The sequence below is a fragment of the Rhinatrema bivittatum genome, chromosome 1 (genome assembly GCF_901001135.1).
Source record: "Rhinatrema bivittatum chromosome 1, aRhiBiv1.1, whole genome shotgun sequence".
Lineage (NCBI taxonomy): Eukaryota > Metazoa > Chordata > Amphibia > Gymnophiona > Rhinatrematidae > Rhinatrema > Rhinatrema bivittatum.
The window spans coordinates 154541360-154558227 of NC_042615.1; the positions used below are offsets into that span (position 1 = coordinate 154541360).

General features: G+C 42.3%; 1 protein-coding gene across 2 annotated transcripts in view; it reads left to right on the forward strand.

The window, feature by feature from the left end:
* Positions 1 to 16868, forward strand: part of BEND4 (BEN domain containing 4) — a 107952-nt gene that overhangs the window by 11516 nt on the left and 79568 nt on the right. For both annotated transcript variants that reach the window (XM_029588666.1, XM_029588674.1), the window contains exon 3: positions 5748 to 5839. In XM_029588666.1, coding sequence (XP_029444526.1) covers positions 5748 to 5839 — 92 coding nt within the window. The remainder of the gene's footprint in view (positions 1 to 5747; positions 5840 to 16868) is intronic.

Below are 16868 nucleotides of genomic sequence, written 5' to 3' on the forward strand. Positions count from 1 at the left end.
TTTGCAGATGACAAGAAATTATTCAAAGTTGTTTAATGCAGAAGGGACCACGAGGTCAATATTCAAAGCACATTCAGCACTAGTTAGCCAGATAGGCGGGACTTATGCGGCTAAGTAGGGGCTACTGAATATGCACCTATGTTCAGTGGCTATCACTTAGCCATATAAGGGACTTATACAGCTGAAAAGTTAACCACGTAAGTTGTGTGCGGATTGGAGCGAGTTAGCCGTACAACTTATGTGACTAACTGCCAATAGTTGGATGTAGCCATATAAACTGTACAGCTAAGCTTAGCCATGCCATAGCACAAGTCTAAGCTTAGATAAGTTTAATCGGCTAAGCACTTAAGCCCGGATTTTAAAAGGGCGATGCACATACGTTTCAGGGTCTACGCACGTGGCCAGGCCTCGCGAGCACATTTTACAGTGGGGCCGGCCACGCACTAAACCCCACTAGGTACAGAAGTGTCTGCCCAGGGGGCGAGGTCTGGATGGGGGGGAGAGGCAGGCCAGGACAGCGCCATTAGCTGCTGTCCTGGGGAAGCACGCACCGGCAACTGGCCGGCATGCGCAGATTGCTTCTGCGCCAAAGGAGCAGTAAGTAAAAAAAATAAATAAATAAAAAAAATTGGGGGATAGTTAGGGTAGGTTTAGGAGGTGGGAAAGAGGGAGGAAGGATAAAGTTTGGGGTAGGAAAGTTCCCTCCCAGTCCGCTCCTTAATTGGAACTGGGGGCAGCCCGATAGTGTCACTGTGCATACTTTGCAAAAATTCCCTCCCCGCACACGCAGAGCTGGCCACTCGCCTGCACATGCTTGCACGGACTCGAAAATCTGGTGCGCATGGGACCCGTATTTTATAACATGCACATGGCGACATGCGCATGTTATAAAATCGGCACATGCACGCGCCGGGAACCGCGCACGGGTCTTAAAATCAACCCCATGTTCAACAGTATAGCCATACCACTGAATATACATCATAACTTAGCCAGATAAGTTCTAACTTAAGTTATTTAACCGGCCAGTTTTGAATATTGATCCTTAGGAATCTGGGCATCTGAACGGCAGGTGAAATTTAATGTGGGAAAAGTGCAAAGTGATGTGCACCAGGAAAAATAATCCCGACTACAGCTATAAAACGTTGGGTTCTTTGTTCCTTCTAGGGAATTGACGCCCAGGAAAAAGATCTTAAGACTCCTTGTGGACAATACAATGAAATCCTCAGCTCAATGTCTGGTGGCAGTCAAAAAAAAAAAAGCAAATAGTGTTAGGAATGACCCAAAAGGAAGGGAGAATAAAATGGAAAATATCATTATTTCTGTATTGATACAGGGTATGACTGCATCGTGTACCGTTCTGGTTGCCCCACTTCAAAAAAATTAATAGTGAAACTAGAAGCTCCCCTGTGATGAGCAGCTGCACAAGTTAGAGCTATTCAGCTTGGAAAAGAGGGGCATGAGAGATCCTTATAAAATCATAAGTGGGGCGGAATGTGTTAAAACAATTTACCTCTTCAAATAATAAAACAAAGGAGGACACCATGAAACTGACGACTTACAGATTTAAAACAAATCCACAGAAAGTACACTTTCACTCTGTGCACAATTGAGCTGTGGTCAAGGTGGCTGGCACAGTGGGGTTTAAAAGCAGTTAGGACTAATTTCAAGAGAGAGTCAATAACATGATTAGCTAGGCAGACTAAAGAAAGCTATTGCTATCCAAGGGGGAGTGAATAACAAATCTACATTTTGGGGATCTGCTAGGTTCTTGCAACCCAGACAGGATGCTGAACTCCATGAACCTTGGCCAGACCCAGCAAGGCATTTATGCTCTTATTATCCTTGTTCACGTGGCTGATGTCCCTGTCTAAATGTAGAGAAACAAACCATGTGGTCTCACACATTCCTTGGTTTGTTCCTTTTTATGCAAGCATAAGACTTTGATTTTAGGCATCTTAGGAAATGGTTCTTCAGTTTCTCTCTCAAATCATTGCTGCTATAGTAAATTTAAAACCAGCAAAATCTGGCAGCAGCGCAGAGACCACATCCTAACTATTAATCTGTTTGTTTAAAGGGTGTAGATAGGATGACTCCCAGACTAGTGTCATGCAGGCCTTCCTGAGTGAGTGGCCCCATACCTCATGGGACTGGCCATACATGGTGTGAAGGATGAGGCAGGAGGGTTGCACAGTCCTCCCATCCTTGGTGAGGAGTGTGCGATAGGTTAATCATATGGTCCTCCTGAACTTTAGAATAGATGTTGCATCTGTTTTCTCTTCCTCTTCCATGGCACCCACTTGGGACCCAGTTCTTTGAGCACCCAATGTTTGTTTCATGTGTCTTTTTTTTTTTGTTTTTGCACCACTTGTTCATGTGTATACCTCAGAATGTTTGTTTTTTTAATCAACCTTTTTAGTTTCCTCAAAATAGGACACTACTTGGCAGCTAATTTCTATCAGGCACAAAATTTCATATAAAATTTTCAAGATAGGGAGGAAATATGATGTTAGGCCTAGCTATTTAACTGCTGAATCAGAGACCTTTTTTTATTCCCCTTGTTTTTCAGAACTGTAGCAGTTCTTTAAATTATACTGCCTGAACCACAAGCAATAAAAGATTGGTACTTCCTGCTAAAACTTCCATTTGTTGAAAGTTGTTGGGGTTTTTTTTGTTGTTTTTGTAAGCATTTTAAACTGAACTTAAGTTTCCAGTGGGGAATACAAAATCATAATGCAGGGAGGGCAGATAAATGAGCAAAGGCCCAACCAGAAGGATAAACTACCTAGTGGAGTTTATAAGGGGGAATAGTTGAGATTAAGTGGATTAGTGAGGATGAGCGGCAGAAGGCAGGAATCTTACATTAGTTCTTGTGCTTCTTATTTAAACTAAGAAGGGAAAGGCAGAAAGGGGGGCATACATGGTTATGAAATGATCAGATCCATTTACAAAGGAGGAAATGCTTTCACAAAGGAGGAGTAGATAAGACTATGGGCAGAGCTATCCTTAGAAGAAGGAGGGGTGAAATCGGGTGACCACCCCAGGTCCTGTGCTTTGGTGGGCCCCATCCTTAACATCACTTCCTGTTCTCCGCGCTGGCAAGCCAGGAGTTGCAGCAGCCTGTGCAGGGAGGGAGTGTTCCTCTTCCTGCAGGGGGAAGGAGTGCCTATCATTGCTTAGCAGCAGTATCTGGTAGCCAGGCTCTGAAGGGAGTTGCAACCTGTGACCTCCGAAGCCCACTGCTGCAGGGGCTAGGTTAGGGAGGTGGGGGGGGGGGGGGGGCGGGGGAGGTAAAAATACAGGGACAGTCCTCCAGGTAGCTGTGAGTGAAGGCTTATGAGAGAGAATAGTTCCAATTGAGCTAGAAGCCCAAAAGACACTTTTTTTTTTTTTTTTTTTATTCCCCTTGTTTTTCAAAACTGTAGCAGTTCTTTAAATTATACTGCCTGAACCACAAGCAATAAAATAATTTTTGGGCTTCTAGCTCAATTGTTTTTTGGCCTGGCTCAAAACAGCCAGCCCAAAAATCTCAATGGTTGGTAAAAGTACATTTGGATTAAGATCATGCGACCATTTGGGTACCTGAGTTCTCTTCTCTTCTCGGTAGTGTGGATGCTGCATCCTCTGCCCCGGTTGTCCTCGGGGGGGGGGGGGGGAGATGTTGGTAAGGGTGCACAAGACCTGACTCAGGAATTGAATCCAGGGGCCACCAAGCCAGCCCATACAATATAGGCTTTACGAATTCGAGACAAAGGTAGAGGGCAACCTTGGGAAAAGAGTTGAGATTTGGAGTAAAATATATGGTAGGAGTTACTGAAGAGGTGGGTGGGGGAGGACAGCTTTGTATTGTTTGACTTAAGCATAAAAACACATTTGATTTACACATAATGACCCAAAGTAGTAAGATGAAAAACCTTAACTGACTGAGAGAGGGTAAAAAATTCTGTAGCCATCCAAGATTGTACGGAGGGTGGCTCGGTGGCAACGCCATGCAGTGCCGCACGGAGCACCTGGAATCAATTCCTGGGTGAAGCCTTGTGCCCCCACCCCGGGGTCAGCTGTGGCTGGGGATGCTGCAGGAGGCAGCATTCGCACTCCTGGAAGAGAAGGGAGAAATTTGTCTTGCAATGATGACACCCTAGTGGCTGGGTTTAGGATCTGCAGCGGCTAAGCTGAAAGGGGATATAAAATGGGGCAGGCTTGTGGTGCCAGATCCCAACTCTGGTTCTGACAGAGCTGGAAGCCTGCAGGAGGCAATTACCAAGTTTAAAACAAACTTTTTTTTTTTTAACTTTTTGTATAGCCGGCAGTGGATTTATATCCTTAACTAATTGCATAGATTGAAATAACCCGGCAGACTGAATGGGCCAATTGGGCCTTATCTGCCATCATCTACTAACTTACAGTATTTCATTCTTGCCTTGCAAAGGTTGAATTAATGGTATTTTGTTCACAGAACACTTTGCCTTCTATAAGTAACGCCTACACTATTGGAACATTAACAGATGACAGGATCTGCAAATGAGGCAATCTTTTGTGGTTTGGGTTGCCTTAAACATGTTTTGGCTTTGTTAAAACCTCTTTTGTGATTCTGGGTTAAACCATTTTCATTTTGCACTTGTCCTGTGGTGGCTGGAAGGGGGAGGGGCAGTTTTGAAATGGTTCGTGTTGGGACAGAGTCCGCGGGTGCATCTTTCCCACAGATGTACCACGTTTCAGAGGGAGAGTGCACATGGACTTTAGCTTTCAAACTTGCTGTGCATGCAGAGTGCTCATGAACGCTTGGTACCATTTGCCCGCAAAGTAATATGCGTGGAGCTGGAAGTGTGACTTGTGTGGATGGTCTGCCCCCGACCGTGCAGACTTTTAGCCATGTTACGCGAAGGTGTTTTTCAGATTGCCAGTATACCCCTATAAATGGCACCGAAACTGCCCTCCTTAATCTACTGTGCCAAGGTACTTCCTCGTACAGGAGGGAGGGCAGTAGTCTGAGAGGTGCATATACTGGCAGAGTTGTACAAAAGTAGTGGGATGCACGGGGGTCTGTATCTCTCATCTTGTCCTGGATTCACAACTCTGGCTCAAATAAGGCTGTGGAGAAATTCAGGTGTCCAGGTCAGTGGGCATGGCATAATGTGATCTACCCATGTCTAATACAAACCAGAACGATAGATGCTTAACACGTTCTCAGTAAGGTGCCTGGTCACAAGGTTATGTACACGCATGAGAGCCCAAATAGAAGGAGCCCACACATCCTAAGTTTGAAAATCAGTCTTTGTGGGTAAATGTATAAAATGGGAGAGGGGTGTAATGCTAGGCACACTTTTAATGTCATGCTGTCTACATATATCCTTTTGGAAACATAAGGGCCATGCAATAGATCTAATACACATCCAGGAAACCCCACCTCTATGTAGGCACATGTTATAAAAGTATCTGCTTACTTTCATGTGACTCCGTACCCACATAAGCCAGCTAAATGTGGGTTTACTCTAGTGATCTGCACAACAGAAGGCAGTCTTTTTGGAAATGTACTCCATAAAGTGGCTGAGGTTTCCAGGCCACCAGCAATGGGGGATGTTGGGTTAATACCCTCTGACCACAGAATAGCTCAACCATCCTTCAGTTTAAATTGACAATGTGCCCTCATTCTGAGGATTCAGCAGGAAATCCTAAAACACAAAACTTGTTGTTTTGATGTAAGGTAAAGCTTATGTAATAACTCCATTCTTTTTTTTTTTTTCCTGCAGTTCCTTGTCAGACTGTTTTAGATTATCTGAAGACTGTGCTTCAACACCACAATCAGCTTGTGATACCACAGCCCGCAGACCAGCCAACAGAGGTACAGCATGCAGAAAAGATATCTTGAGCCATCGTTATAAGAAACAAGAGTGTAGCAAACTGAAAAACTGTGGTAGTCTACCTCATGTTCTGCCTTCCATTTCCAGATGCTTGCATATAAGAATCAAAGTTTGAGAGAAAAATTGTATCTCCCATTTCTTGGTCTGCCTAGGACTGGGAGTGTTCTAGTCATGACCACACTAGGAAAAAAAAGATCAGAGTTGTGGCCATTACAGGGTGTCTTGCTCAGTTGGGAAGGATGGATGGAGGGGGAGAGTCAATTTGACTGTAGATGAGACCAACATGAAACTTTAGCTCCTCTCCGCTTACATGTAAACACCCCCATGCACCTTATTCCTCCTCATAAGTCCCTGTTTTAATGGCACATCCCAGATGTTTGGTTAAATGCAGATGTGAAGCTGTTAACTGTGCCTAAGGAAGGAGTGAGGTAGAAGTCGCAGGAGTTGAATGAAATATCTTTTTACTGCTCCCTGTTTTGCACTGTATAGTAAGCACATTTTCCTGGGATCTCCTACAGTTGGGCCTGACTAACTCTCTCCTTAACGTCTTTGAGAGTGAGTGGTTTTTAGAGTAAACATCTATACATGGTGCTTTCTCTTGGGCATTTAAAACTACTCGAGGAAGAAACAAAGGTCAAGAATCCACTGATTGATAAATACTGGTAGATGCATATCAAATCCAAAAGTGTGCAGTCAGGCCAGCATGCACCAAGATATTGAATTTACGTTATGACTAAGAATGATAATAATGGAACAGTTTGTCCACTAATTAAATCAGATGTCTTCGCCCAATGAGATGTGCAGCTCGGCATGTACACCTACAACATGATGGATCACTCTCCTGCTGACTCCTCGGGCACTCGCATATCCGGTAATAGCTGCCTTTAATAAATTAAATTACAGCCTGGTTACAGACTGTACCCACATACGAGATGCATCTTCCCGGCAGAGACTCTGCTCTCCAGAGTACCTGCACTGTTTGCAGGGGGTTTTTTTCAGGGTGTGCAGTTACTCTTTCTGAGTAGCTTCAAACATGCAGTCTGCTGCTTGAGATTGGTAACGTTTTTCATTAGATCAGATTGCCTCCTCATTTAGTTTGAGTGCTCGTCAAGCTTTTGGTTCCTTCTGTGTACCTTTACCGTAAAATAACAATATGGGTACGGACAGCACTTCAAAGTAAGCCAATAGAAACATGCAAAGTGGGAAAAGCACAAACTTGCGTCTGATAAACCTGATATAAATATTTATATATGAATTTCAATAGGAAACTTAACAGTTTTGAGTTGAATTTAAAGATAGGGCAAATTACCTACAGTACTGCAAGCACAGGTATGATTGTAGGGTGTTTAAAAAAAATTATTTTACTTAGCATCAAAACTTAAGCATTAGATGAAACTCAAGCTATTTAATTTCACAAGATAAATATTTTGTGCAGTTTATAGAAACTGTAGGCATTTTTGTACAAACTCTACTTTGATACAAATGTAGCATCTTGGTGCATACAAAATACTTGCAACTATTTATTTTTTGTGGTGGGTTTTTTTTTTTTTTGTTCAGTTCTTAAATCTGGCCTTTTTTGTGTTTTCACAAGAGCTAAGCTTTTTTTTAGTACACTCAGATTTCTAGATACAGCAGCAAGCCACAGTTGAAAAACTACTGGCACTGTATTTGGAGCTGGGAAAAGAGCAGACTTGTCACCATGTCAAGGTAAAAAGGTACTTTCTGGTCGTCTTCAAACCCCCGGTTAGAGACTGGAGTTTACTCTGAGCTATCTGATAGCTCTATGAAAGGGAAGCTGAACAAGTAGAAGACTTGCCTGCTCGCCCAAAACACCTTCGCATGCCTTCATAAGCATATAACAGCTGGTTCTCAGTTCTCCGTAATAAGTCCAGTGACCTCAAGCAAATGAGAACCACAGTATTCAGCCTTTATATTGAACACTATTGACTGTTGTAATTTGTTGTATATTGGCCTCCCAAAATATCTGATTCAGGCCTTACAACCATTAGAGTTCAGCTCTCCTAGAGAGCATATAACAACTTTTGCTATTTCAGCTGCATTGGTTGACTGTTGAGCAGTGTTTAAAATTTAAGGTTCTTGTTTTTAAATGTGTTTGAAGTCTGGTCCAGTGTACCTGAATGACTTTTTTTGTTTTTCAGCCTAAATTCTGGGAAGAGTATTACATTCTTTAAATGATGATCTTTTACAAGTGTCAACCTTTAGGGACTTTCATATTCAAGATATCAAAGTGAGCCTTTTCAATTATAGGCCCTACTTTTTGGAATACAGTGCCCTCTGTGATCAGGAAACAGCTTAAGGCCTATTTATTTAAGGGTTGGGCTTGCTGGCATGTGATATTTGTTTTTAACTGTTTATATATGATTTGTTTCTTAAGTTTTTATAGCAAATCTGTGATACTATAGGTGGTTTATAAATATTTTTAATAAAATTTTGGTCCTCTGGTATTCATAAGGATTTGCTGGGACTTACCTAGTGCTTTTGGCAACTTGAGGGCTGTAAGCCATGCTGAGGATCCTGGATGTGAAGATCTATAACTGTTGAACCTGTATATGTGTATAAAAGTTGAGGATCTGTGGACAGTTCTTGTCTCCTACCAGTAGGGGCCTTCAGTGGGACTTGCATACCAGATCCTTAGTCCTCCAAGCTCTAGTTGCTTGGTCTTGCTTGTAAGTATACTATTCTTAACATAAGGTATGGGGGTAAGTTGCAAGCAGTGGCACTTGCTACCATGGGAAACTTGTTGGGCAGACTGGACGGACCATTTTGTCTTTTTCTGCCAACAATACTATGTTACTGTATGGCGTGGAGGTCCTGCTGGTAGCCATGTTTAGTGTTGCCTTAGTTAAAAGCCAGTCTCCTAATTGATGCCTTGCTTTAACTTGGACTAAGTTCTGATCCTAGTCTTAGTTCTTGTGGTCCTGATCTGTGGCCGCCTTGCTAGTCTGTTCTTGTTTGTGGCCCTATCTGAGGTCCTCTAGTTTTTGTTTGTTTGGTTCTGGTCTTGTGTATTTTAGAGAACACCTTTAATTTCATCGCTTTTATATATTTATTGAAATGTTAACTGCTGTGAAGGCTATGCTGAGACAACGGTATATAAATGACAAACCTTAAACCTTAGGTATCTTGATTTGGTTCTGCAGCTTAGTCCTGTTCTTGTAGGTGGACTTAGTCTCTCTCCCAAGTGTGCATATGTATCTGTTCCTGAGAGCTTAACCTGAGAGGAATGTGGCCAATACAGGCAGAAGACACCAGATTACAATCCAACTCCAGCCAGTCTTGCCAGCATCTAGCCCTGCTCTGGTTCCATGGGTCAGGGACCTTCATTTTCTGTTTAAACTGACTTTCTCCTAATTTTGTGTCTCAAACAGCTGTGGTGGCAGTGTTCCCAAACCTCCCTAAAGCCAGTACAGGCAGAACAGCCTGCTGTATTCAAGGTCCTCCTCCCAACCTCAACCACACTCTTAAAGGAGCCAAGAGGAGCCTTGTAGGCTTAGTGTTGCTAACCTCATCTCCATGCGCTTGCAGGCTCAATTCTGATGACCCTAACTCCATGGCCTAGGAAGCCATTGCTTAAGTGAGAGCTTTCCTGGCAGATGGAGATGAGAATACACAGAACTGAGGCTGAATAGCTCCTCTCTGCTCTTGTAGGAGAGTGTGACTGCCATTGGGAGAAGGGCCTAGGCCACTGGTTTAGTTCCAGGAAAAAGGTTGGAATTGAAGCATTGGCCAGAGCATGCCTTCAAGTCACCTGCCCAAGCACAGATGAGCAGCAGGCCCCCAGAAGCTTCTGGTAGGATCCCTGCCTCTAGCGCAGTGCAGAGTTAGGCTGCACTGCAGAGCGTGGAAATATGAGCATGCTGCCGAAAATGGAGGGAGGAGGAGTCTGGAATCACCACAGCTGGTAAGAATATTTGGGGCAGGGGGATGGAGACTTTTGAGAAGAAAGGGGACAATGAAAGTGGATGGAAAGTGGGAGAAATATTGGGTAGAGTAGTAAAGGGATCAGAATCACCTGAAGAATCATTTGAAGGGAGGCTATATAAGTGGGCTGAGAGGGAATGGGACAGTGGGAACTTTTTGTCCACCAAAATTCTTCCAGAAAAATGAATCTTCTGTTCTTGTCAAAATAAACCCTGCAGCAAGATGGTGTCCTGAGAGGAACCATGAAAGCTTGCTGCACTTGCCTGGTTTAACTTGATTGATTTCTTCATTGTGTTTCAAAAAAAAAAAAAAAAGGCAAGGTGAGGGTTTTTCCCTTTTTTATTTCTACTCACCCTGTAGAGCAGCACTGATTACCACCTTCATGTCTCCCATAACTGCTGTTTCGGAGGGGTTGATCACTTGTGGGTTCCGACGGAGGAGTCTCTCTCACCAGGGGATGAAGCTTCCCTCAGGCCCCTTGATTTTTAACTGCCACAGACTCAGAGATTGGTGTTTCGTAGGGGCAGCTGGCATCGCAGTGGAGGGGGCCTGTGGAACTGAGTAAGGAAGCCATGCTTGTGACATCATGCCAGAGAGAGATGGAGATGAGATTGAATGCTGAACCGACATCCGTGGAGATTTCAGGGACTGTGACTTGGGCTCAGGAGGAGTTTTCCCCTGTGTCTTCCCCCTTCTACGGAAGTAGATGCCAAAGAAGTCTTTTCCAAATTCTTTTAATGGGTGGAGATGTATAAAATCAACAAAAATGCCCGACTCAGGCTGAGTTTTGCCATTTCCCAGTGGCTGCCTCAGGGGCTATAAGTAAACAAACTTATATTCAAAATAAATCATAAATACTTGAAAATAATATAGAAAATAAAACATATATAAAAACATCAACAATGAGTAAAATCATAAATATAATAAATAAATGAACAATTTTAAGAACCTCACATAAAAATGAAAGTCAAAAAAGAACAAAAGATGTAACATTGAAACCATGTAAAGTGAATAAAGGAGCATATAAACAACATCAAACTAAAATTATACTTAAAAGCGGGCAAAAGACCTATGTATATTTAAAAGTAAAAACAATAAATAATTATAAAAGAATCAACTTTAAAAATCATCGGAAACATATCTTGAAATTTTTTTTTTTATATATAAATAGACCATAAATGTTATTGTGTGAAACTGTACCTCAAAAGTGACTTCTCAAATTTGGAACAAATTTGAAATTATTCACATATGAAGTAAATAATCAAAGGCCATCCACAGTATAGACATATCTGTAGAAATGATATGATTAATGAAAAAATAGTGAAAAACAGAAAAACAAACAAAATGACAAAAATAATAAAATAACAAAAAAACCCCCAAAAAAATAAATAAATAAAATAAAAAACACACCTTGATGTGAAGCAGATTGTTCCTATGCACTTGATGGCTCCATACACTTAATGGCACCGCATACTAAAAAGGATGGGAACAGAGTGGAAAATATTCAACGGACTTGTTCATGTGCAAAGGGAATTATGTAATTGTCTTGTTCAAGCCAAATGAAAGGAAATGCACAAATGTCAATATTGTTCATTGTAATATGATAGAGCAACTTACTTGTAAAAAGACTGAACCTAGCCAAGCGATTAACCGGGCAAAAAAATGAAAATGTACTGTATCTTAATTCAAATGGCGAACACTTAGTGCTCTACAAATAGAGATTATACTTATTGACTATTGCAGAATTGTTGACGCTCAAAATTGTCGGGGTTATGGTGAACTGCAGCATGTGAGATGTAACATTAAAACAATAGGTGTGACAAATTTATGCTTAATAGGACTGACAAAGGGGCTAGGTCAGTCATAGGTGGCAAGGATAATCTTTAAAAAAAAAAAAAAAAAAAAAAAAAAAAAAAAGGAACGATCTTGGCAAAGCAAGTAAAAATGCACTCTGAAAGTGATTCGAACAGAGATTATTTGAGCATATGAATCGTGAAAAATACATGAAACAAGTGAATATTTTACCCTGTAAATTGCAGGTCGGCGTGTGTCGTCTCCACTCGTAGTAATACATAGAGGGAGCAGTTTGGATGCTGGGTATTTAAATGAAATTTAGGCACCAAAAGGATTGTCAATCAGCACAAGGGGTGTGGCTTACTCCGCAGAGCAGGCAGTAATCGTGATTCTTTAATGTAGATGAAATGTTAACTCTGTTATGATATTAGCAACAGTAGAAACTTTTTTTTATTAATAGTAGATTATTCTGAAACCAGGAACAATGAAATTGTGACTCTCAACCATGTGTCTGTGGGAGAAAATAAAGGATCTGCCAACTAAGTATTTGAAAAGTCAATATGGGTGCTATGACAAAATGTGGAAACCATGTGAATAGTTGTGAGGACAAAAGTACAAAACTGGATAGCTTGCCATGTTAATTGCGGGCAGACATTCTACTTATTGACTATCACAGAATTATTAATGCTAAAATTAGTCGGGGTAGTGGTGAACTACGGCATATAAGATATGTAAAAATTATTAAACATTGGATCTGACAAGAAAATATTGACATTAAAATGTGCCGAATAGGACTGACAAGAGGGATAGGTTAGTCATAGGTGACGATATTTAAATTTTTAAAAAAACAGGACGGTCTTGATTAAAGCAAGTAAAAGTGCGCCCTAGAAAAGTGATGCGAACAAAGATTATTTGAGCGGATGAATCGTGAAAATTGCAAGAAACAAAAGTGAATATTTAACCTGTAAATGTGGAAATTATGGGGTAGATTTTACAAAATTACGCACGCGTGGCGCAAACAAGTAGGCAGGATTTTAATAGATACGCACGTAGCCGTGAGTATCTGTTAAAATCCGGGATTGGGGTGCGCAAGGCTGTGCAAAATCGGCAGCCTGTGCGCGTCGAGCCGTGCAGCCGGCCTCCGTTCCCTCCGAGGCCGCTCCGAAATTGGAGCAGCCTCGGAGGGAACTTTCCTTCCGCCACCCCCCCTACCTTTATTCCAGAAGTTACGCCTGCTCGAGGCAGGCGTAACTTGCGTGGGCCGGTTGTCGGCGCGCCATGTTCTGGTCCGGAGGCCGTGGCCTTGCCCCTGGATGATGCGCCACCGTGTCACACCCCCGACAAGCCCCCCGGGACTTGCGCGCGCCACCGAGCCTATGCAATATAGGCTCGGCGCGCGCGGGGGGTTTGGGGTAGGTTTTCGGGGGTTATGCGCGTAACCCTTTGAAAATCTACCCCATGTGCATAATTTTTGTCCTTTCAATTATGAACTGGATGGCATGCCGTGTTAAAGGCAGGCATGTATGGTCTGCCCTCGTGCTGAAGCGTAAAAAAGGGCTGGTTTCAATCAATTCTGAGAGGATGTGAATAAGATTAAATAAACTAGTGTTGTGTGTCAGTTGAGAGATGGCGCATTGCTGCATAAACTCTAAAAACGGTGTGGTGTGTTGTGCAACAAATGTGGGTGAAAAATAGAAAAAGGTTATAGAATGGAAAACTGGGAGAAATTATAAAAATTGGAATTACAGAATTTTAAAAATTAAAGATGAATACAGTGTGTCGCGGATGGTAAAGAATAAAATTAATGTGGAAAATTACCAATAAAATATACATAGGTCGAAATGGCATGAGAACATTCTAGTCATAAAAAATCAGATTATTCATTAAAAAAACGGTAGTCAATATTGTTGTTTAAACCAAATGGAGCCAAAGTGTTATATCTATCTATATAGTCCCGGGGGCTGGTCCGGAGGCCTCGACCACGCCCCCTCCCCGCCCCTTTTCCAAAGCCCCGGGACTTAGGCGCGCGAGGGCTCTGCTGGGTATTCTCTATTAATGAACCTTTATTTCATTTCTATTGCTCTTGTATGGAAAGTAGATTAATCAGCACAGAGCCTACGTAACCGTAAAAATTGTGAATAAGGTAGATTCTTTAATAGTGATTTCTTATGACAACTCTTGTAATGTAACAATTTATTTGTATCCATAGGCTTTCTGTAAATGTCTGTGCTGAATTGACCGTTATTGTAATTGATTTGGATATCTTAAAAGAGTTTTTATTGTAAATCATGGTAAATTTAAGATTGTGGTCCAAAGTGTTCAGCCAAGGGAAGAATTGTTGTAATGATTCAGTGCTACCCTTCCAAAGGAGGAAGGCATCTCTATCTCTTCCATATTACGTTACCCTTGAAGGCGTAATTGCTTAGAAAAACACTTTCAAACTTGGCCACATAAAGATTGGCTATTGATGGGGCCATTGTCGAGCCCATGGCTACGCCTTTGATCTGTTGGTAAATCTTTTTATCAAAACAGAAAAAATTCTTTGAGTGCAATCTCAGTTATTTTTAACAAAAATTCATTCGGAATACGTTTGTGTATGGTGCGTTCAATCATTACTTGTAAAACAATGTCTGATGCTGCCAATTGTGGGATATTCGTATTCAATGCTTCTATGTCTAATGTTACTAGGATTGTTTCTTCTTTAGGAATCTTTGTTCTAAAATTGTAATGGAATGTGAGGAATCTTTTATGTAAGATGGCATCTCAGAAACTTTGGGCTAGATTTTAAAAGCCCTGCGCACGTAAATCCTGCCGTATTTACGCGTGCAGGGCACTCGCGCGCCTATTTTGCATAGGCCGGCGCACGCAAAGCCCCGGGACGTGCGTAAGTCCCGGGGCTTCGTAAAAGGGGCGGGAGGGGGCATGTCCGGGGGCGGGCCGGGAGGGCGGTCCCGAGTCCCCCGGCACTGCTGCCTGTGCCGGGGGATGCCAAGGCAGCGCGCGCAAGTTACGCCTGCTTCAACTTGCACAACGAAGGTGGGGGGGGGGGGATTTAGGTAGGGCTGGGGAGTGGGGTAGATAGGGGAAGGTGGGGGGACGCAGAAGGAAAGTTCCCTTAGAGGCTGCTCCGATTTCAGAGCGGCCTCGGAGGGAACGGAGGCAGTCTGCGCAGCTCGGCGTGCGCAGGCTGCAGACTTTGCGCAAGCTTGCGCGCGCCGATCCCGGATTTTATAAGATACGCGCGGCTACACTCATAATGTGGAGAGGGGTTCGAGTAAGGAGCCTATTGCTGCTACTATTGGTCTACCTGGTGGGTCAGTGAGAGATTTGTGGATCTTAGGTAATGTATATAAAGTTGGTATAATTTGATGTCTTACTTTCAGGAAGTTAATTTCCTTATTTCAAAAAAAAACAAAACCCGCTGCCTTCAGCTATATTTAATAAATCATCGTTTTTGGGTTTTGTTTTTTTTTTGTTAATCTCAGTGGTCGGATTGTGATCCAATTTGAGGTAAAAGGATTTATCTGATAGCTGTCATTCTGCTTTGCCTACATATTTACTAACATCCATTATCACAATGCATCCCCCTTTATCTGCGGCTTTAATGACTATGTTGGAGTCTTTTCTCAAACTATCTACTGCCTCTTTCTCTTTTTTTTTGTTATGTTGTAAAATTTGTTTCGAGAGCCCTTACAAAAATTAGAAAGTATTTCCTGTAGGACAAGGTGTGAATCACAGGGTTCACTGCGCCTGGCGGAATCCATTTGCTGGGTCTTTTTATTATGGAGTTGTCTAGATATGGGCAAGGATTTGATCTAGAAAAGAATTAAACTATTTTTAATTTCCTGGTGAATTTAAATAATTCAACTCTGGTGCAGAATGCATTATAACCGGGCGTCGGAACGAAAGACCTTTATTCAATGTACTTGTTTCATGTTCGTTTTCAACTTTAGATAAGAATTCCCTATCCCTATCCAGAAGGATTGAACTCCTAGAAAATTGGAACAATCATTTGAATCTCAAGCTGGTTAATTTACCTAAAATAATGGGGGAACTGCCTTTTATTACCTTGAAAAGATACTTTCAGGAGGCTTTGCTTAGTCCTGAGGATCAGACCCCTTCAATCAAAGTATTTTGTCTTCTAACTTCAGCTTGTAATAAGTCCACTACCCGTTCACCCTGGGGTCTCTAACTTGCTTAATTTTACCAATTTGGTGAAACAGTCTGGACTGGAATTGATAGGAAACTAACAATCTGCTCTGTTCTTTGTCGTTTAACAAGATATCAGTAGAACCATGTCTTTATTTTAGGCATTTGAATTCCCTTTGCATGGTCAATGTATTAGAATGTTTTCTGATATTTCCAAAATAACACAGGAAAGGAGAAGGTGTTTCCTTTCTATGAGACAGGAAACTATTTCTCAGGGTGCCTCTCTTCTGAGGTACCTCTGTAAATCAATTGTTCTGGATTCATCTGACTGGACGGTAAAACAAGTGGCTATGCACCTCTGACAGCAGATGGAGACTGAGTAAACTGACACTGCAGTACATATACTCCTGCAGTGACATCAGCCTCCCAGTATTCTCCGTCTCCAGCAGATAGATGGATGTCAATCTCCCTACTGGGGATTGCTTTATTTTGAAAGGAGAACTAAGGATATTACATTTGCCCCACTCTCCCTCTGATTCCAAAAGGTCCCTCCCACAGTTGAGAATTCCTGAGGTAGTTTCTGTGGTCTCTCAAATGAGTGCCTTGGCACGCTGGCTGATTTTTCAGCCGGCGAGGACTTAACTGCTTAAGCGGCTGAAAGGTAGTCCTCTCTCTCTTTCCTCACAACCAGAGACCATCTCTGTAATCAGCTAAGTAAGGCTGAGCTCAGGTAAGATTTAAAAACAAACATTCAAGGAAGCTTTTGTAGTGTAGGGCTTCCTCCTTTTTTTCCCAGTTTCTGTGCTTGGCACACCAGTCCAACCTTTGTCTCGCTCCATTGGAGGTTGAGGGACATGGGCAGCCTGGCAGGTTGAGCAGCCTCTGTAGACTAGGATTCACTCTGAAGCTTTTTCGCTGCACACAACATGGTAGGCCGCAACGACATTTTGCATGCTTTCTTTGGCTGCCCTCTACAGGATTGTCAGTTCGGCGTGTAGCTTGGGTACATCCCATTTGTTCTGGAGTCAAATAACTGGATACTAAGAAATGAGAAATTACTGTTTACCTGATAATTTCCTTTACTCTAGCACAGTCAGATGAATCCAGCTTCCCTCCCTTGGTTGC